Genomic DNA, 22,577 nt, shown 5'->3' with positions numbered 1-22,577 from the left:
TTTTCAGCACCAGAGCCACTGGGCAGGAAGGTACAACAAATAAAAAGGAATTCAGCTGTGAGGGAAGCCTGGTTGGAATCCAGTTTGGAGACTGTTAACAAGGGTTTTTGTTGATGACACCATATTATTGGGGGGGTGTCTACCCATGTGCTTACATACACAGAGAGAAAATAGCCAGAACTTTAAACATTTTGTTGATGACACCATATTGAGGGGAAAGAGAGAGAGAGTGTTGTGTGTGTGTCTACCCATGTGCTTAGATACACAGAGAGAAAATAGCCAGAACTTTAAAGAAACATTTTGTTGATGACACCATATAATTGGGGGAGAGGGGGAGAGAGAGAGAGAGTGTTGTGTGTCTACTCATGTGCTTAGATACACAGAGAGAAAATAGCCAGAACTTGAAACATGATCCAGGTACTGCTTTCAAACCTCATATGCTTGTTCTTGCAACTTATCACATTATGGTTAGACTCAATGGAGTGCTCCAGAAAGTCACGAGACAATTGGATATTTGTTTAGCTCCGTATTATGAACTTAATAAAAAATTTCAGCCGAAGTATGCAATGAGAATTATACTAATGATGTCCAAGGATTTCAAGTGATGACAACGTCCGGCCACTCATAAATAAAGAACATCTACGAAATGTTAGTTTTGAAGGCAGTGATGACAATTAAAATATACACTTTATTTTATTTTGCGTAAAACATTTATGTATTATGTTCAACGAAGTTGACGTACAATTGATAATTTTTATAATTTTCTACTATAAATTTGTTTCAATAGTTTATATGTTTTCTTAACTACATGAATTATTTGAATTAAATAAAAAATATTTTTTGTTGGATATGTCATTGTTTATATAATCTTAAAAAAAAAAAAAAAAACTATTTTGGAACCTAACCCATTTTTCTATGTGATCCGAGTTTCGCATAATGCGATTTATATAACGTAGCATTTTTGTGGAACCTAGCATCCGCATTAGACGAGGGTTACCTGTATTAACTTCATGCAAAAAAATCTATTAATATCTTATGTACTATATATGCAAAAGTTTAAAACTTAACTTTTATTTTTATTATCATCAACATCAATTTCCTAATATGTAAACTCAAGGTGTTACTATGATAGCACTACATGATTAAATTTAAATTATTATTAATCAATTTTCCTGCAAATTAGTCTATTACTTGTCAGCACTCCAATATTGTCATATTTAACATTTTGCACTCATAAGGCACTTCAGACTGAATCAATCCACCTAGATCTTGGTCTGACAAGTAATAGACTTGTCAGAACAAGTCTATGACATCTTGGAATCAAACACCTGTTTTGCTAACCTTTTCTCACCCTCTCTATTTAAGTGGCCATACTCCCTTAGATTAGCTCTGCTAACAGATTCCTGAATGCTAACAATGTCATTCTTCCTTTCTAATATCTTCATTTTTAATATGATTCTGAATTGATTACATCTGTTCACTCCCCTAATTTTTCTCAGAATCCTCTTATCTGTGGTCTATATTCTTCAATCAAGCACTTTATTTCTAACTCAACTCATAGATCAATAACTTAAAACTGGCTTGAGCACAGTCTTGTATACCGCTAGTTTGGTGTACGTGTGTAGAGGCTTAAGTGCTGTGAGGACATCATGTTGGAGGCTTAATGGATTTTTTACAACACTCAAAAAGAATTAAAATAGAATTTAATACTTCCTATATTTCGTCCTAGTCACTAGGACATCTACGGGGATTACAAAACCAATTAATGTAACATATACACAAATAACAAACAATACTAAGCCCCAGCCACGTGGGTGACACTAAAGTCCTATCTAGGTAGAGTAGGTGGCCTGGAATGTAAGGTGGGAACTCTGGTGATGAGTGTTTCCCAAATCTTCGGAAGCTTAATGCAACCGTATTTATTGAGATTTGGTTGGTTTTTGAGAGCTGCTGCTGCTTCTAAGAAAAGTCTCTCTTTCTTGAATTTGCTGTGGTGGAGAATGGTGGTTTTCTTCCATGATACACTGTGGGTGGTGTCCAAAACATGGTCAGCCAAGCCTGAATGGCCATAGTTGTGTTTGAAGATGTAGGACTTGTGTTCCTCTAGACGGATGGATGCTGATCTGCCTGTCTGTCAAAAGTATGCCAGCTTACAGGAACAGGGTACTTTGTAAACTCTAGGCAGAGAGAGAGGAGGGAGCTGATCTTTCGTAGAATGGATAAGGGTAGCAAGTTTGCGGTGGGGCTTATATGCTGTGTGTAGGTTGTACTGTTTTAGTATCTTGGCTATTTTTTCGGATGTGCCACGGATGTAGGGTATGGTGATGGCATTTTTAAATTCTTGATGACATGAAGTACAAGTAGTTTTCTAAAATTAGCAGAATTTACTTTCCAATGCATAGGATAATTGAAATCCAAATTGTCTTTGACAAATTCTGTACACGTTAGAACATTGGTTTGTGTGTTACTATAATTTGAATCTTTTTTGCTTGAAAGATAAGCAGATGTACTTTCGACCGTACTAACGCTGATATCATTCTCTTCTGGAATATCTTGCAATTTTTTTTGTTTCTTCTTTGAACAAAATGCTAACAGATGCATCTTCATTTGTCCTAACTTCAGCACGTTCATCGCCTGGACTTGCTTGCAACGTTTCTGCTTCTTCATTTGATTTTTTAAACCATTGATTAAGTGCATTTGATTGTCTCCTTAGCTCTAATTGTTTCCTGTCTCGTTCTTTCTTGAAATCCCAACCTGACTTTTTTCCAAACTTTCACGCTAAAAGATAGTTAAAATTAGAATGTACGTAATGCCATAAAATGCATTAAAAAAATAAAAATTTTATTTTATTGTAATTTTAAAATGATATACATAGTTATTAAAATTAAGAGTTTATAATGGATATTAGAATTTAAACTCGAAAAATAATTTTAAATTTACAAAAGTTGAATTTTTTAAAACAAATTTTTGCTATACATTAATACCTTTTATTTTAAATTACCGCATACACACTAATTTTAACATGGCTGAAAATTATTAATTTATCGCGCTTGACATAAAAGAATGAGCTTCAGCCATGTTAAAATTGGTGTACGGGACACGTACACACCAATTTTATCACATGCAAATTCATGATATGCATTGATATTTTTTATTTTAAATTACCGCATAGCACGTGGCAATTTAAAATAAAAAATATTAATGCATGTGATGAATTTTGTATCTGTTGATATCGTGTTGTTACTGTATACCAAGGGTAAGTTGGTATAAATTATAGTTTTATGATTTATTATTTGGTATAATTAATAGTTATATAATACAACTAATAAAGCTATATTATATTAAAAAATAACTTACCCGAATGTAAAAATTCACCAACAAAAAAAGTCACAAACAAAATAGTAATATTATTTTTAAAACACTCTTCACTATTTCACAATTGAGTAACAAGCAGTAACAACTGAATTTAAGGGAGGGTTAGGAAGGGTTAACTGTGACATTATATAATAGTGGCCAATCAAAAAACTATTGATAGTTATCGACAATAAACAATAGGGTCATTTTCAAAAATTTTATTTTATATTTAAATAATGAAATGAGGATTTTTCAAAAGAAAATACTCAGTGTTTGTTCCACTAAATTATTTATTGTCTGATATATTTCGGCTGTTAGGCCATTGTCAAAGACCGTACAAGAATGGTGTATTCGCAATTCGTACCTATTTAAACTAATTCTCAGATAAACACAGATGTTGGGAAACTAGCAGATTAGTAATTACCAGGTACGGTAACTGGTAATTCCAGGAAAAGCTTCAGGAATGGATGGAATTATGGCAGAATATCTAAAGGCTTTATATGATAAGGCTATAAGATCACTGACTGACGTAAAATTGCTGGCAACTGAGTTACCAGCAATTTTATGAAAAGTGCGTCAAAGAGATCTAATTGTTCATTGAGGACTGTTTTTGTTGGTAATTTGCTGTTGAATTGCATTTTGTATTTCAAAGGCTTCTAAGAAATTCAATTTTACTGGATTATTTTCTACATGCAGTATTTTTATTTTTAATTATAATTTTTATTTTAATGGAAACAATTTTAATCGATTAAAAAATGTATATTTTTCAACTTAACATAAAAATTACTGTAAAAAAACTAATGAAGCATTATTTTGAATTTATCAAGTGACTAGAAACTCAGTGTGATTATCAGCGTAGTGCGGAGAAGCGGGATATCGTTACCAGTTACTTGAAATAAAATTCGTCACAAGATACATGGAAAGGTAGGAAGTGTTTTACTAAGATATTTTACGTGCGAATATTAGATAATTAATTACTGTCGTATTTTTGCAAATTATCAAAAATATAAAAATATGTCAAAAATATTTTTTATGTCTCTATCATTTTCAATTTTTTTTTTAAATGTTTTTTAATAATATATTTTGCAGTTAAAAAATCTCAATTTTTGTGCCTATGTAAAATTAGCGCCTACAGTTGGGGCCACATTGGCCATAGCTTCGCTACGCCTCTGCTGGTCAGACCACACTTGGACTATTGTGCTCAAATTTGGTCATCTGGTATTCATTGTGATTTGGAGACATTGGGGAAAGTCCAGCGATGATTGACTAAGGCAATATTAGGATTCTGCAATGTTAGCTATGTTGAGAGGTTAAAGGAATGTAAATTACAGAGTTTAGTGTATAAAAGGAAAAGAGGTGATATGATAGAGATATTTGAGTTAGTGAGTAAATTTTTTCCTTCTTCACCTCTCACACAACTTCCATGGCTGGAAGTTGTGTGAGAGGTGAAGAATGGCAAGAGGAGTAGATGTTATTTATTTTCACAGTAATGATGACAATACAAAATGATAAGAAAATACTATTTCTAAACTTATTTGCTGATATTTCACTGGCATTATATCTCCAGCATCTTCAGAGTACAAAAACAGTTTGTCACAGTATGCAAAACAGCAACAAAATGGTAGAACAGTGGGACTAGTTTAAAAAAAAAAAACAGACAACACAAGGAAATAAAGCCTTAGGTGCCATCTATGTTGGAAAAAGAGAAAAAAACAAATATTATTAGATCTTAAAATGACTGTCTCCCAGATTTTTGGTAAATTTATACAGCCATACTTGTTGAGGTTTGGAGTATGTTATAAAGCTTCTGTTGATTCCAAAAAACAATCTCTCTGACCTATAATGACTTCAGTGTAGCAGTTCTGTTTTCTTCCAATTGATCCTGCATGGAGTGGTATCCAAGGCATGATCTGCTATACCTGACTTGCCATAACAATAGTGCCAGATGTATTTTTTTATGTTCACCAAGGTGGATGTCAACAGTTCTTCCTATCTGTACATAGTAAGCCTGGTCATAAGAACAGGGCACTTCATAAACTCCTAGATGTAAAGAAGAGAGTTTGTCCGGTGAACAGATGAGAGCTGCCAATTTTACATAAGGTTTACATACGGTGCATAGCTGATATTTAATGAACACTCTAGATATCTTTTCAGATGTGCCTTGAACGTATGGCATGGTAACAGTTTTGATGCGGTCTTGTGTGGTAGGCAATGGAGGAGATTTCTGGGGAGTATTTGGTATTTTTTCTATCCTATGGAGGTTATAGCCATTGTCTAAGAAGATGTGACATAAGTGAGTGAGTTCAGCAATAAGAGCATTGTCATTGGAACAAAAAATAGCTCTAGCTCAGTGAGTAAAGTGTTTTTAGGATACCATACTGTTGAGCTGAGTGATGGTGTAACTGTTCGTGCAAATATCTCTCTCTATGTGTGGGTTTTCTATAAACAGAAAAAGATAAGGAACCATCTGGAAGCAATGCGATTAGTGTATCCATGAAGGGAAGACAGTCATTAGCTTCCTGTTCCATTGTAAAGTGAATTTCAGAATGAGGTCTATTTAAATGCACTAAAAATGTATCCAAGTGTCTGGGACCATGTGGCCAAATAGCAAACACATCATCAACATAGCATAGCCAAACCACTGGTTTGAGAGTGGCTGTATTCATAGCTAGGTTTTCCACGTGTTCTATGCAGAAATTGAATAGGTGGGGGGGGGGGACAATTGCTTTCCCCTCTAATTGTTAGTTGTTTGTACATCTTCACTTTCCATGTAGAATAACTTACATGTACTGTAAATTTAAACAGGTCAAATATATCGGTTACTAATGTGACTTTAGTAAATCAAGGATTTCAATTAATAGTACATTTGTAAACAGTGAAGTGACATTAAAACTAATCGTTACGTCTGAACTTTTTAAGATGTGGTTTTCTAAAATACTTTTTTAGGTGAACAGAATTTTTAACAAAGAGAGCGAATTATGTGTGAGGTTGCCTAATAATTTAACCAAATGTTTAGCAAGTTTGTGTGATGTTTATACTATCCACTATAGGGAGTAGGGATGTACTTTGTGAATTTTAGGTGCTCCATATATTCTCGGTGTTTTAAGATGAAAAGGCTTGAATTTGTTAACTGTTTCTTTTGGCCAGGAAGTGACTTTTTTTAATAATCTGCAAACTTTACTCTTTTGAGAGTTAGTAGGATCACGATCTATAATTTGGCATGTAGACTGCGCTTATAAAAGTATTGTGCATTTTGCTTTCATATTCATTGCTACAGTTACATTACCTTTGTCTGCTTTAATTATAACAAAATGGTTATTACTGTATAGTTCTTTTAAAGCACTGATTTCCTTTTGTGGAATATTGTTTTGGGGAGGCTTGGAATGGATTAGGATGTTGGCCCCATTCAAATGAATGCTATTGGCTGTTGCCGGAGGCAGGTTGTATAATCTTCGTTCAAAACAAAAGTGCTACACAGAAGTCATTATAGGTCAGAGAGATTGTTTTTGGAATCGACAGAACTTTTAAAGCATACTCCAAACCTCAACAAGTATGGTTATATAAAATTACCAAAAATTTGGGAGACAGTCATTTTAAGATCTAATAATATTTGTTTTTTTTCTCTCTTTTTCCAATATAGATGGTGGGCTAATTAAGGCTTTATTTCCTTGTGTTGTCCATTACAATTTTTTTAAACTGGTCCCACTGTTATACCATTTTGTTGTTGTTTCACGTAGTGTTAAAAACTGTTTTTGTGCTCTGAAGTGCGCTGGATATAATACCAACAAAATATCAGCAAATAAGTTAATAAATATTACTTTCTTATCATTCTGTGTTGTCATCAATACCATGAAAATAAATAATATACTGTGAACACAAGCCTTTCCACGCATACGAGGAGTAGAATTTTTACATGGAGAATTGTGGTGAATAGAACGCATCACCAGAATATCTTGTGAATCAGGGAGTGTTAAGAACTTGAAGGTTCAATATGGTAAATATGTCATCAGTTGAGTAAACCGACTACAATAGATGATAATAATAATATTATTATTATTTAATCAAAATTACAAACATACTGAAATCCAATGTTAAAAATCAATCCATTTGCTATAATTCAATAAACTTTTTGTTATGAATTGCAATTAAAAATATATAAATAATTTATTTTGTTTATTTTCAAATAAAAAAAAAACTGATTGTTGTAAAGTCGTTTGCAATGTAAAATAGCTTAAAATGGAAGTTTTCTTATAAATGAAAAAAAAAAAAAAAAAAAAGCTTAAATATTTAAAAATGACTCTGGTTGATAATAACTACTGGTTATTATCAACTTTCATAATATGATGTAAAGAAAGTTCAAGTAAAGAATACAACAAAACTTACGTGTCACCTGAATTAAAAAATTCCAAGTCTTCTCGGGCTTTGACAAAACAGTCAACATGATACCACTGAGGCTGAGGTCCATACATTCGTGCTCTATCACTTTCAAAATCTTTCTTGGATATTCTGACAAGATTCTTTATCAAATACAAAAACATTTCTCAGGATTACCAAATAAATAAAGCATGATAAAATACAATAAATAACGTATACTTGACATCTGGGATTTAAAATGCATTTCATTTTAAAATACTTTACATCAAATAGTTATATTTCAGTTAAATATATAAAATTAATATAATCTTTCAAATAAGTCTGAAAATGCAGTTGTGTGCATGCATGCACACAAGTGATTTAGTAGAAAGAAAGAAACCTTTCGATATGTTTCTTGAGCAGACAGACATTTTCCATTGATAAAACAGTGAGACGAAGGCTGTATGGAAAACAGCAATAGATGGAACAAAAGAAAGAAGGCGCAATTAATTTGGTAAGCATGAAGCTGAACTGCATGTGAATGCTCAAAACAATGGTATTTTTACAAGTTAAAAGAAAGTAAAGAAATTATAGTGGCTAATAAAAAAAACTGAATATTATAATACCCAGGGCTCCAGAAATTCACTTGCCCACTCGCCACATGTAAGTTATCAGAGACAAGTGGAAAGTGAATTTCAGCCTCATTCTAAATGCATGCAAAATATATTATTCTTCAAATAATTTGCATGGTTTTTTTTTTTCATCTTAAAACATCATCTCATTCACTGTCAAGTTATTTGATCATGGGTGATGCCAACAAGTTTATTCCAATATGCCATAAAGTTTTATTTCAAACCAGGAGATAGAATTTTTATGTAATTAATAAAATGAGGAGTCATTAAAATCTCAACCTGCTATTTCTTCTTCTTCTAACAACTCTTCTATTCTCACTGTCATAACACAGAAATTATGAAAAGCTTCAATAATATCTGCTATCAAGTTCCAAAGAAAGGATCCCTCTCTCAGCAGTATTATACAGCGTTCATCCTACTCCATGCATGCTCTACTACGCATCCTACTTTTGAGTGTTTGTTTATCATGAAGCAATAAAAATGAAGCATCATTACATGTTGTTATTACAGTACTTTACTTGAAAACAGTAAATCTCACACACTTCAAGCAAAACAAGTTTTCCACATCATGAATATATTTAAATTAAATTATAGTTATCATTTCCAATAAATAAATTTTAAAATCCAATCAATGCATTAATTTAGTTCAATATTACCCTTACACACGTATCCAATACATATGACATAAATCAGATTATCTATTATTTGCAAAAAAAAAAAAAAAAAAAAAAAAAAAAAAAAAAAAAAAAAAAAAAGTGTTTCTCAGTACATAATTCATTAACAAAAATAACCAGTAATTATTCACACCAAAGTTAAAACTGGCATAATTTAATTAAATAATGTGTCCAGGTGTATAACTGTTACATGTATTCCTAAGCGTATTTTCACAGTTCACAACATAAATTACCTTAGTGTAATTAAATACGTGAACATTTTACATAATTGAAAGACTTTTTAGCACTGTTACTATTGAAAAAAATACAATTATCTTGCAAAAAGTCAAAGACTGGATCATGTGACTGATTACACTGTAAAAAGCGAGTCTGGCTCCACAGCAAGCACTGCCTACTTTCTTCTTGTTTTTGTGACTTTCTAATTAAATTATTGTTTATGGATAACATATAAATTTGCCCTTCATTATGAATAATAAACAAAAGAAAACACAAACATCTAAGATCTGTTAACCAAATAAAAAAATGAAGGCAAATAGCAAGGATCAAAAAAGTGTTAAAAACACTGGAGGAAAGAGATCCATTGTGCCACCAAGTAAAAGCAATGATGTAAGATTTGCTTTTCCAAGACAACTAGCACAAAGAATTCATGCTATGCTACACAGATGAAGCTGCATTTTGTAATGTATGTAAAAAATAACCTGAAACTGCCGACAATAACTTTAGACTCTATATATATATGTGTGTGTGTGTGATATAGTTTTCAAGGACCTTTCAAAGTGGAAGCATTAAGGTTCATAAAGCATCCAGTTCTCACAAAAAATGCTGTGATATAGACTTGGTCAGAAATCACCCAGAAAACACACCTCTGGCTGCTTGCCAAAGGAAAATGGAACACCTAAGTGCGTTTTTAATAAAACCTATTATATAGCTAAATTCAATAAACCATTTACTGATCTCAAAAACTTGATAGCCCTGCTAAACAAGTGTGATATAGATATAGGTCTTGTAGAACAGGACCAGAATGAAATGAAATGTGAAGAATTTGTATCAGTTATTAGTTGATGCCATTAAACAAGAACTAGGTAAAAGGAAATCAATGACTACAGCATAGCGAATCTGCTTTTGGATGCTTCACAGATATTTCAAATGAGGTGAGGAACTTGTTCTTTAAATGAGATATATAGATAAAAATCAAACTGAAAGAAGTATTTTTTCCATAATTCCTATCCAAAATTCAATAGTGCATGGTGTTCTGATACATTAGAGCAGGCATGGCCAACTTCATTCTATACGAGGGCCAACATATGATGAGTGGTAGTGTCATGGGCCACACACTTTTAGATAGAACTTAAATAAAAATAAACTCTGCATTTTTTCAAGGCAATAGTTATATGTATTGAATTACTATATATGTTAAATCATTTTATTACTGGGAGAACAATATAAAATACTTGATTGGTTTAAATATAAGTTGTTAAATTAAATTAAATTACATATTTCTGTAACCAGAGCAGAGCAAGACTTTCAATGATGCGTTACTCTAGAGCGCATAAAAATCTACCACTCTCACTACTAACAACTTGCACAGAGAAGCAGTAGATTTTATAAATTGAGTAATATATTAAAGCTATTTTGATTCTGTGTTGAGAATATAAATATTTTCCATCATCAGAAATAATGAATATAAGTAGTATATCAATCAGAAAATCTGCGGTCGAAACCAACAGCTAAATTAATAATACATATAATTTAGTATAGTTTTTATCATGCCACGGGCCACACAAAATCACGTTACGGGCCGCAGGCCTGTTGTTGGCCTATGTGCATTAGAGAGTGAAATGAACAAGCTATTCTTGACATGGAAAACTTGAAATTGGTATGTAGGCAATGAGACAAATGAAGAATGAACCATGCAGGAAAAAAAACAATCTGCTATTGGCATAATTAAAGAGACAGGACAGATCTAATATCAGTACATTGTACTGCACATCATTTGAATCTGGCTGATTTAAATTCTATTAAAGATGTTCCCTTTGTTTCTAACACTGTAAAAAAAATCATACCTTTTACCCGAGATTAAAAAAAAAGAATTACAAAAAGTAGCAGCCAGGTTACAAACAAAAATCCTGAAGTTCAAGTATCTGCAACATTTGGTAAGGTGGATGTTTTAATAGCGTGAGAACAGTGAATGCACTAATAAACAACTATTCTGCAATGGTAATGCATCTGAAAGAAATAAGCAGTGGAAAAGGAGATGATACTGCAATATCAAAAGGCTTGTTAAAGAAAACGAAGACACTACTTTGCAAGAAGAATCCACTTTCCTTTATTTCTTTTAAGGTTACATGGTGGTCAGTATTCACTGTGAAGAATTTATGGAGACAAACACATGTGTTGGAGTAATTACTTTACTTATAATTATGAAAATAACACTCAACATTTCGACTTCTGTATCAAGGTCATCATCATCAGGAAAACATACATATGCACAGGACACAATCTATGTGACACTATACAAGAGTAAGAAAAATCAAAATGTTTGTTAATCATTTACCCTAAATTGACCTCTGGTGAAAAAACAAAAAATAAAGCAAAGAATAATAATAAATAAAAAATTATATATAAATATAATATTTATAATTATTTTATAATATTTATATATAATATAATATAATATCATTATATAAATATAATGATATCAAAATTGGAGATGTTAATGTCAGCTCTTTGCTTTATGCGGATGATGTTATACTTCTAAATAAATCCGCTACAAGTCTGCAAGATTCTCTGACTAAATTGAATAGCTGTTGTAATGGATATGGTATGAAGGTCACCAATAAAAAGACAAAGACAATGAAAATAGGCAGAATCATTGAAAATGTCAACTGTGTTGTGAATGGAAAACCTGTGGAACAAGTAAAACATTTCAGCTACTTAGGCACGATTTTTAGTGAAGATGGTAAATTAAATATAGAAATAGACAACAGAATCAGCAAAGCTGGTATGGTGGGAAGTCAATTGAATAAATTCATATGGAATAAGAAAGAAATTAGTCGGAACACTAAATTAGCTGTATACAAGACAGTGTTCAAACCAGTTTTAACTTATGGATCTGAGAGCTGGGTCAGAAGTAAAACACTTGACCAAAGACTAGAGACCACAGATATGAGAGTCCTGAGAAAGATTAGAGGCATGAACAGATGGCATACAATGGCAATATCATATTAAAAATGAGGATATTAGGAAAGAACTTGACATTGTCAGCATCCAGGAATGCGTTAGCAGAGCTAATCTCAGGTGGTATGGTCACTTAAATAGAATGGGAGAGGAAAGATTAGCAAAACAGGTGTTCTCTGCCAGGTTGACAGGAAAACGACCCTGAGGAAGACCAAGATATAGGTGGATTGATACGGTACAAAGTGCCTTAGACGATAGAAATATAAGATCTGATAATGTTGGAGTCTTGACAAGTAACAGACTGATTTGGAGGAAAATTGTAGATAGGAAGTTAGTAATGATGTAATTTTTTCATGTAGTACTGTCATATCCTGTACACCCCTTGAGGGTACATGGCAGGAATTTGATGATGATGATGATGATGATATAAATATAAATCAACAAAATATAATAAATTATAATAATATACAGATGATAAAAAAAACTAAATAAATAAAAATAAAGTTTTATAGCAGAACTACATTAAACCAAACTCTACAGTCTCCTTATATTAAGGTTTTCTTGTGTTGGGGCTTCCATCATGTTCTGGATGCTATTATGTGTCCTCCAGATTCTTGGAATTACTAATCCATCATTCTTGTTCAGATTCATATGATGTTTCAGCATCTCACAAGCTTCCTTGAACTTTCTTTCAAACCATGTTTTGGTACGGTATAGGGACTTGGTGCCTTTCCATTTGATTCTGTAACATGTTTGAAGTGCATGGTCTGACAGGCCTCTTTTACCATAGTGATGTGTGCTCATTTCCCCTATGTATGGTAGGTTGCAGATGCACTGAATTTTGTAAACTCTTGGGTGGGTAAGGTAAGGAAGGGGATTTTTGGATGAGCTGAGTATACTTTTTAATTTTGCAAGAGATTTTAAGGTTGCCTTAATGTTGTAATATCATGTAGTATTCTATCTATTTTTTCTGACCATACGTTAAGAGAATGTATGGTATGGCTTTGCTTAAATTTAATGGTATTATTCTGGAGGATCTTGTGAAACTGTTTTTTTTGTTGTAGCCATGTTGTATAAACGTTTGGCTATTAATTTTATATTTCTTCTTCTGCACATGCTCATTGGAGCAAATTGTTAAGGCTCTATGTTTGAGGATACTGATGATCCCTAGTTATTGTGTTTGATGATGGTATCAATTTTGTGTATGTATTGGCCTGTGTGTGTAGGTTTGCAGTAGACCGATGGAAGAGAATTATTGTTTTTAATCTTGATGATAAATTGAATACGTTTGTGTTGTTTGTTCAGGTGGCTTAGGAATACATTTAATGTTTCGTGGGCCATGGGTTCAAATGCTGAAAATATCATCAACATATCTCAGCCAGACTTTGAACTTTAGGCTTGCTGAATACTGAGCTCACTGCTCAGTCTTCCACGTAAAAGGCAGCTACGAGAGGGAAAGTGGTGAGCCCACAACCATATCTTCTTTTTGAGGTAGAAGTTATTCTGTCATAGGAAATACCTGGAGTGAAGTACAAGGGCAAAGAGAGTCACTTCTTTCTATGAGATTTTTCAACTTTATTCAAACAACTGTCACTGAATTTTCAAAGTGAAAACCTACTAATTAGTCAAAACAAAATACCATGTGGACAATACCTCTGAATGCCGTGAAAAAAAGTGAAAGAAGCTCCACAACCTTCTGAGAGGAAATTTTTAAATAACATATATATTGCAAGTGTATATTATAGTATCCAGATAATGCATGCAGTGAGCCATTCAAATGTTGGACGTAATAATAATAAAAGATGAAGGAATTGTTCCTTAAGAAATACTTGTGCTACTGAGAGGTTTCTTTAATTCACAAGAAAAACAGGAGAAAATAATATTTAATACTATATATTTCAGCCTGAATATTACAAGCCATCATTAGTGGCTCATTTACATAAATACTTCATATGGTTTCTAGTGTGTCTTTTCTTGGTTGCAAATACCACTTATCAAGTAAGTAATCTGGAATAAAATCCTGCAGAGGAGAGCCATTCATATGTATCATCAGTAAGTCATTCAGAGTGGAGAGATGAATTGATGACCTCAACTGCATTTTCATTAGATTCGTTTGATTAAAACCTCATTCACGTGATGATGTACATGGCTCATATAATGACTGCTATTTCAAGGAGTTTTGCAAGAAATGGAAACCTTGTTCTTATTACTCATGGTTCTTACAAAACGGTCTCGTCGTATGCCTGAATGTTTCTGCAAAATTATTTAACTTATACCACTCCACCATCACCAAATTTCTTGAAGCTATTTCTTTATTATCATAAAAATATTTCTTGAAATCTTTACTTAGGCTCTTAATTTTATCTTTTCCGAAATATTCCAAATCTTCAGGTAAACATATCAAATACCAAGACTGCTTGAGCAATTTCTGATTCATTTTTGCTAAAACCATATATTTCAGCCTGAATATTACAGGTCATCATCAGCGACAGTGACAGTTAATTGCAATCCAGAAAGCTAATAACATCACACAGCTGTTACTGCTTCAAATCGATCATTTGTTTACATTCTACTTTGCAATTAATTATCCAGAATGCCAATAACATCACACAGCTCTTACTGTTTCAAATTAATCATTTATTTGCATTCTACCTTGCAATTAACTATCACTGTCACTGATGATGGCCTGTAATATTTAGGCTGAAATATATGGTTCAAATATATAGCAAAAATGAATCAGAAATTGCTCAAGCTGTCTTGGTATTTGATATATTTACCTGAAGATTTGGAATATTTCGGAAAAGACAAAATTAAGAGCCTAGGTAAAGATTTCAAGAAATATTTTTATGATAATAAAGAAATAGCTTCAAGAAATTTGGTGATGGTGGAGTGGTATAAGTTAAATAATTTTGGGGAAACATTCAGGCACACGTGACCATTTTGGAAGAACCATGAGTAATAAGAACAAGTTTCCATTTCTTGCAAAACTCCTTGAAATAGCAGTCATTATATGAGCCATGTACATCATCACGTGAATGAGATTTTAATCAAATGAATCTAATAAAAGTGCAGTTGAGGTCATCAAATCACCTCTCCATTCTGAATGACTTACTGATGATACATATGAATGGCCCATCTCTATAGGATTTTATTCCAGATTACTTACTTGATAGCTGGTATTTTGCAACCAAGAAAAGACACACTAGAAACCATATGAAGTACTTATGTAAATGAGCTGTGTTGTGGCATACATTTTAAACTCACATTAAAAGCAAGGATATTTCTGTATAATTACATGCAATGTGTAGTAAGAAATAAAGAATGTATTACTTTGTCATCAATCATAAAATTTATTCTTTTAAAATATCACCCATAACAATATTTATATAAAGCTGACTGATACCTTTGGTGAGTAAAGATTTTTTTTTTTTTTTTTTGGTTAGCAGATTTAAGTTGTATGTCTGGAGTCTTAATATTATTATAAAAATTAGGGAAGAAGAACATCAGTGCTTAAGTGGATGGAGTATGTTTGTAATGGGTCATCTATTAAGAAGAATTCTTGTGGATAGCATTGAAAATTGTTAGAAAAGTTTTGTAATGTATCAATCCAAATGTGAAAACAATATTATAAGTTTGGTCAGATTTATAATATTAAGATTTGGGAGTCACAACAGCTGTCAAAAACAAACTTGAAGTTGCATCCTTTCAATCACACATCCAAAGCAGGAGCAAGGATGTCAGCTATAACAACAGGAAATGACCATGGAAATTGGGAAACACTAATAACCACTGCCAAAACCAGAGTATAAACAGTGCATAGGAAAGTGCACAATCCAAAGGAGGGGGGGGGGGATGTATTCAGGGCAAACAGGAATTTTACAGGAAGATATACAAGAAACAGGAGTATAGTGTTCAGGAGCACATTTATTCTATTTGCTGGTAGATGGTAGTGCCATGTGCAGTACTTTCTCTTACACTAATAAATTACTTTACAGAATTGTTTGAACAGCAACTACTCTCTAACAACCACCCCAGACTTTCAGTATGCTACATACATATATATGGATGATATCTTTAAACTATGCCAATGTCCTGTATCCAAAATTCAAGAGTGTTTCATAAAGATCGACAGTGCTCCTTCTTACATGTAATTCAATCTTGAAATTGAAAGGGACAAATGTATTTCCTTACTTGACTTGCTTATGCTTATCATCTAAATGAGAGCCTTCAGTTTCTCTTTTTTTAGAACGAAAACATGCAACAAACTTTATATCCATGCTCTGTCACACTGCCATTCATGTCAAAAATCAGAAACCAGTACATCTCTTATTCTATGTGCTCACTCTCTGTACTCTGCTAAGCCATTATAAACACAAGAAATAGTAATTCTGTAAACAGGTAAGTTAGGGGGTTTTCAATCGCCAGTCCCAAAAAATTGTCAACTATATCACCATCCCATGTGACAAAGGTGTTTCAAAATCAGTCCCCAAATTTCTTAATCCCATTAGTCTCAGAGTGACTTTTTGACAAATTAATAAACTTTCCTCCTTTATAAGCACCGCAAAGGACAAACTTCCTTTGACATACCATGTATCTATCAAATTTCTTACACCTACTGTTAATCATACTTTGCCAAATCAGCAGATCTCTGGCTGTTTGCAGAGAAGAACCTCTAGATAATATTAAATTCCAATAGTCAGAACAATCTGGACTTCATGAAATGCCATCACCTCTATTTTTTAATGGAGCAGTTGTACTATGAAATTGAAAAGGATAAATGTAGAGAAATTTCTCTACTACTCATATCCAGGTATGATATATGTAAGCATACTCAAAAAGAGGTTGAAAGGTTGAAAAAGATTACAGAAGAAACTAGGAGAAGAACAAGCTGGATACAGGCCAAACAGAGGTTGTGAAGATCAGATTTTCACTTTAAAACATATACTTAAGAAATCGTGAGAATATGACAAGGATCTATACTTAAGTTTTGTAACTCTGGAAAAATCCATATCATGAGCTGCCCAGACAAAAGCTTTTCAAAACACTACAATTACATGGGGTGAACAGAATATTATAAAGAGTAATACAGTCTATATTTAAGTTGTCAGTCAGTAATTTACAATTGATGGAAATATAGGAAGATGTTTTGATGTAAAATCAGGGATAGGACAAGGATGCACATTATCTCCACTCTTATTCATCATCTATATGATTCACATTATGAAAGAAATTAGCATTAAGTAATATTAGAATTGGAGATGTCAAACTTTAGTTCTTTGCTTTATGCAGGTGATGACATACTTCTAAATAGATGAAAGTCTACAGGATTCTTGAATAACAGCTGCCACAAATTTGGCACAAATATCAACACTGGAAAGACCAAAATTATGAAAATAGGTAGAAACATTGAACACTTCAACTGCATTCTGAATGGAGAGCCTGTAGAACAAGAAAAATATTTCAGCTATTTACGCACAGAGTTTAGTGAAGTTGGCAAGTTAAACCTGGAAATAGACAACAGAATAAGCAAAGCTGAATACATTTATAAGAAATAAGAAAGAAATTAGCCAAAACATCAAACTAGTGGTAAACAAGACAGTGTTCAAAACCAATTTTAACTTATGGATCTGAGAGTTGGGTTAAAAGTAAAACACTTGCTCAAAGACCAGAGATCACAGATATGAGGGTTCTGAGCAAAATTAGGGGAATGAACAGATGGCATCAATTGCAGCATCATATTAAAAATGAGAATATTAGAAAGGAACTTGATGTTGTTAGCATTCAAGAAAGCGAAAGCCAAGCTAATCTAAGAAGGTGGTATTGGCCACTTAAATAGAATGGATGACGACAGGTTGGCAAGACAGGTGTTTGATGCTAGGCAGGCAGGAAAGAGACCCAGAGGAAAACCTACAGTATGTACAGATGGACAGATCCAGTCCAAAGTACCTTAGAAGCAGGAAATGTTAGATATGACAATAGTCAAGTGCTCACAAGTGATAGACTAATTTGGGGAAAAATTGTGAATAGCAGATTAATAATAATAATCAAATTCCTGATATGTACCCTGAGGGGGGGGGGGGGTACAAGATAATTATGATAGTATTACATGAAAAAGTTACATATTTACTAACTTCCAATCAACAATTTTCCTCTAAATTAATCTGTTACCTGTCAAGATTCCAACATTATCAGATCTTATATCTCCATCTTTTATGGTGCTTTTTACTGTATCAACCCATCTAAATCTTGGTCTTCCTCTGGGTCTTTTCTCTGCCAACCTTGCAAAGAACACTTGTTTTTGCTAATCTTTCCATTCTGTTTAAGTGACCATATCACATGAGATTAGCTCTACTAACACATTCCTGAATGCTAACAATGACAAGGTCTTTCCTAATATCCTTAATGAGATACTGCCATTGATGCCATTTGTTCACTCCACTAATCTTTCTCAGAACTCTCATATCAGAGATCCTCAGTCTTTGATCAAGTGTTATATTTCCAACTCACCTCTCAGATCCATAAGTTGAAACTGGTTTGAACCCATCTTGCATACAGCTGATTTAGTGTTTTGACTAATTTCTTTCTTATTTCATATAAATTTATTCAACCGACATCCTACCATAGCAGCTTTATTAATTCTGTTGTATATTTCCATATTTAATTTACCATCTTCACTAAAAATTGTGCTCAAATAGCTGAAATGTTTTACTTGTTCTATAGGTGCACAATTCAGGATACAGTTGATGTTTTCAATGTTTATTTTCATTTTATTGTTTATTTTCATGCTAAATTTATTACAACAGTTATTCAATTTAGTCAGGGAATCTTGCAGACTTGTACTGGATTTATTCAGGAGTATAACATCATTTGCATAAAGTAAAGAACTAAGATTAACAACATCAATTTTGATATCAGATTTAATGCTACTTTCCTTCATAATGTGATCGATATAGATCAGTGGTTCCCAAACTTATTTGGCTTAGCCCTTTTCCAAAAAAAAAAAAAATTTATTCAGCACCGCTTGGAAGCTACTTTCTAAGAACTGACCAATTCTACCTGATACATATAAAAGAAAATCGCAAAATCGAAATTTAAGCGAACAAACAGATAGATACAGAAACAAATTTGCATTTTATTATGCACCTAACAGAGATTTTTGAAGTTTGGAAATAAGACATCTTATAACTGAAATTCTTAAACTATTTATTGAAATCAACAAAAGAAAAACATAAATTGCACATAAACATAGGACAAGCTGAAGCTGAAAATTTAATAACACTATTAAAAATAAGAAAACAAACATAAATTGCACATATGTAAAATTTCACATAAAATAGTAAATAACGATCAGTAATATTAAAAACAATCCTAATGAGAAGAATGAACCTGGTATGCAGCTACCACTTTATTGATATTTATGTCAATATTTGTCAGCAGCAATCTTAAATCAAAGTGATCAACTATTTGCAGTCGGTTTCTTTTTTAGTTAAAAGATTTGTGACCACACTGAACTCATGTTATACTAAATATGATGGAAATGCGATTAAAAACTTTTTTACTCCAGCCTACAATCCAGGATAAAGTATGGGCATTTGCTTTGCAACAAGAACTGTTGGTACCTGTTTTTGAATTTTAATTTCAATTCCTCATTTGTTGTTACTTCTATCAGTTCTTCTTGTAATTGTAAAGATTTTTCTGTGTTTGTACTTGAAAATGAGTCCAAAATCCGATTGGATATTTTCATTTCAAGAATATCTTTAAATCGTTGGTTAAAATCACAATGGAGGGCATCCAAATGGTCACATTAGCTGAGCACATCATCATCACATTTTTCCACTGTTGAATGATTTGGAAACTGGCTAAATTCTCCTCATCGTGTTTTTTTTTCTACAGGACAAGTTTTGACACAAATGCAGAAATAACAGCTTTTGTTTTTATTAAATTCAGCTCATCTCCTTAAAGCTGTAGTTTGTTTCATTAAATTTGTTAAGCAAGTCGGTCAAATAAGCTGTCACTTTTGAAATTAATCAAGTTGGATCGTAAAGAATAATCTCCGTTTTCAAAAAACTGAAGCACTGAGTAAAAGAATTTATAAAATCGTTTCAAAAAAGCACTTGTTGATAGCCAACAAACTTCTGTAAGGAGCAGCAAGTGATTGAATTCTTCATCATTTTCAATACAAAGTTTTCCAATCTGTTATTCAACGAATGACTTTTGATTTTGTTGACTGCTGTAATTACATAATATAATGACCTGTGTAGTTGATCACAAAGGTAATTGGCAACTAAATGTTGACGATGAATAACACAGTGTACAGTGAATACATTTGGCACCGCCTCTTTGAAATATGCAATAAAACTGCAATAGCACCCTACCATCGCTGGAGCACCATCGGTAACAAATGACAAAATATCATTCAGAAGGATTTCTCTCTTTAAAAAACTCTTGCAATGCATGAAATATTGATTCTCCTTTAGTGTCAGTTAGCAAATTTGTAGCAAATAATAATTCTTGGCAAATTTTTTCTTCTTTTGTGTATTGGACATATATTAAAAGTAAGGCTTCATTTCCTGGTAAAGTATACTCATAAATTGTACAGAGAGCTGGGTTGTTTTTAAATACTCAGATAATGAGGCTTCAATATCCTGGGCCATTTCATCAATTCTTCATTGCACTGTATTATTGCTCAAAGGAATTTTCTTCATAATATCAGAGGCTGGCTTGTGCAGTACAGTGCGTATGACCTCACTAACAGCTGGTAGGATTATTTCTTCACCAATATTATGCAGTTTTCCCTATTTAGCAATCAGTAAGGGAATGTTGTAAGAGGCATGCAACCCATCATCATCTAGTTTGGATGCTGTGAAAACATACCTGATAAAAGGTTGGTTGTTTCAAAAATTTTTCTTTAAGTGCTTGAAAATACGATAAATCCTTAACTTTTTATTAGCATGAACTTTTGTCAAATGTTCTTCTAGTCTTGAAGGCTTCACAGATTGAAAAAAATTTTTGGCAAATCAGGCACATTGGTAATGTTTTGCTTGTAGGCGACTGAATAAAGCCACACTTCAAATATTCAATATTATATTGTCTAGATTTCTTCTTGGGTTCAGCTATGATATGTGTAAAAAAAAGTTAAATTTACAAAATTGCTAGAACACAATTTCTCAATTATTTTTTTTAAAGAAAAGGTATAAAAATACTCACGTGAAACCTGCTGTTTTATTGGAATAACAATAATTTGCTTTGTGTGTAATCCGTGTAAGTAAGGTATCAAATTATGCACTAAAATTTTTATGAACTACATCAAATTGCTAACTGATTGTCACACAATTCAGAAACAATATAAAAACTGATTTCATACATCTCACATATTTATAGTATTATACCGTGAACAAGTCATAGCATGCACATATTCCTGCCGATAAGTACTGAACTTTTTAAAATCCCAATCACTTGAGAGTGCACACCCACAAACACTTTGCTTGTTGAGACCTGTCATTGGACTTCAATGCTGATTGGCTGTAACTTGCATTTTGTACGTTTCCTTGGAAAATAAAGCAACCATTGTGATCTTTACTTACGTTATATAAGTTATATCATCAAATTTTTCAACACCTAATTTTTGTCATTTATGCTTTCACCGCCCTCTTACTTCAATTCAATGCTCCCTTTTGCTCATGAGGCCACTACTCCCCCCCCCCCCCCACACACACACCCAGGTCGTTCCAGTGCCCCAAGGTGGCAGTGCAAGTTAGCAAAGTCATTATCTATATCAGTGGTTCCCACTTTATGAACCACTGATATAGATAAGGGGCATGGCAAACCCGAGATACCCAAGCTAGACCTGATCTTACTTCATACAATATACACTTGATATATCATATCTGGAGACTGGTCTTCTACTCTTCTTTTCCTCTACTCCCTCTTACTTCTTACTCCTTCCTCCCCCAGTGCTATTAGGGCAACTCTTTCCTCTCAAACTGTAGTTTCCACTATCTACTAAAAAAAGCAGCTTGAATTCAGGTCAAGGAGTGGTGGTTGACGCTTGACGAAAACCATCGAAACCGAATGAACTCTAACCAACCTAAAGATACATGCCAGCTCGACCGTCGCCCGGTCAAACAAGGGTCGTGCCCACTATTAGGGAACCAAGATAGCGAAAAATATGCTATTGGAACAAAACATCACCTAATAGACAGGAAAAACATAACAAGCATAGGAACATGGAATGTAAGAACTCTTCACCAGGAAGGAGCATTGGAAATGCTATTACATGAATTAGAAAACTACCGATGGGAAGTGATTGGACTCTGAGAAACCAGATGGACTGGAAAAGGAGAATTCCACTATGGACAGCACAAAATCCTAACTTCAGGCAGGGAGG

The 22,577-nt window shown here is 33.0% G+C and overlaps 1 protein-coding gene across 3 annotated transcripts in view; it reads right to left on the bottom strand.

Moving 5' to 3' along the window:
• Positions 1-22,577, bottom strand: part of Parp1 (Poly-(ADP-ribose) polymerase) — a 583,272-nt gene that overhangs the window by 437,378 nt on the left and 123,317 nt on the right. For all 3 annotated transcript variants that reach the window (XM_090399735.1, XM_090399736.1, XM_090399737.1), the window contains exon 4: positions 7,738-7,871. In XM_090399735.1, the coding sequence (XP_090255861.1) occupies positions 7,738-7,871 (134 nt within the window). The remainder of the gene's footprint in view (positions 1-7,737; positions 7,872-22,577) is intronic.

The sequence above is a fragment of the Typopeltis vanoorti genome, chromosome 10 (genome assembly GCF_054136105.1).
Source record: "Typopeltis vanoorti isolate ZY-2024b chromosome 10, IOZ_Tvanoo_1.0, whole genome shotgun sequence".
Lineage (NCBI taxonomy): Eukaryota > Metazoa > Arthropoda > Arachnida > Uropygi > Thelyphonidae > Typopeltis > Typopeltis vanoorti.
The sequence above is the reverse complement of the archived record's forward strand: the minus strand, read 5'-3'. Positions and strand labels throughout refer to the sequence as shown.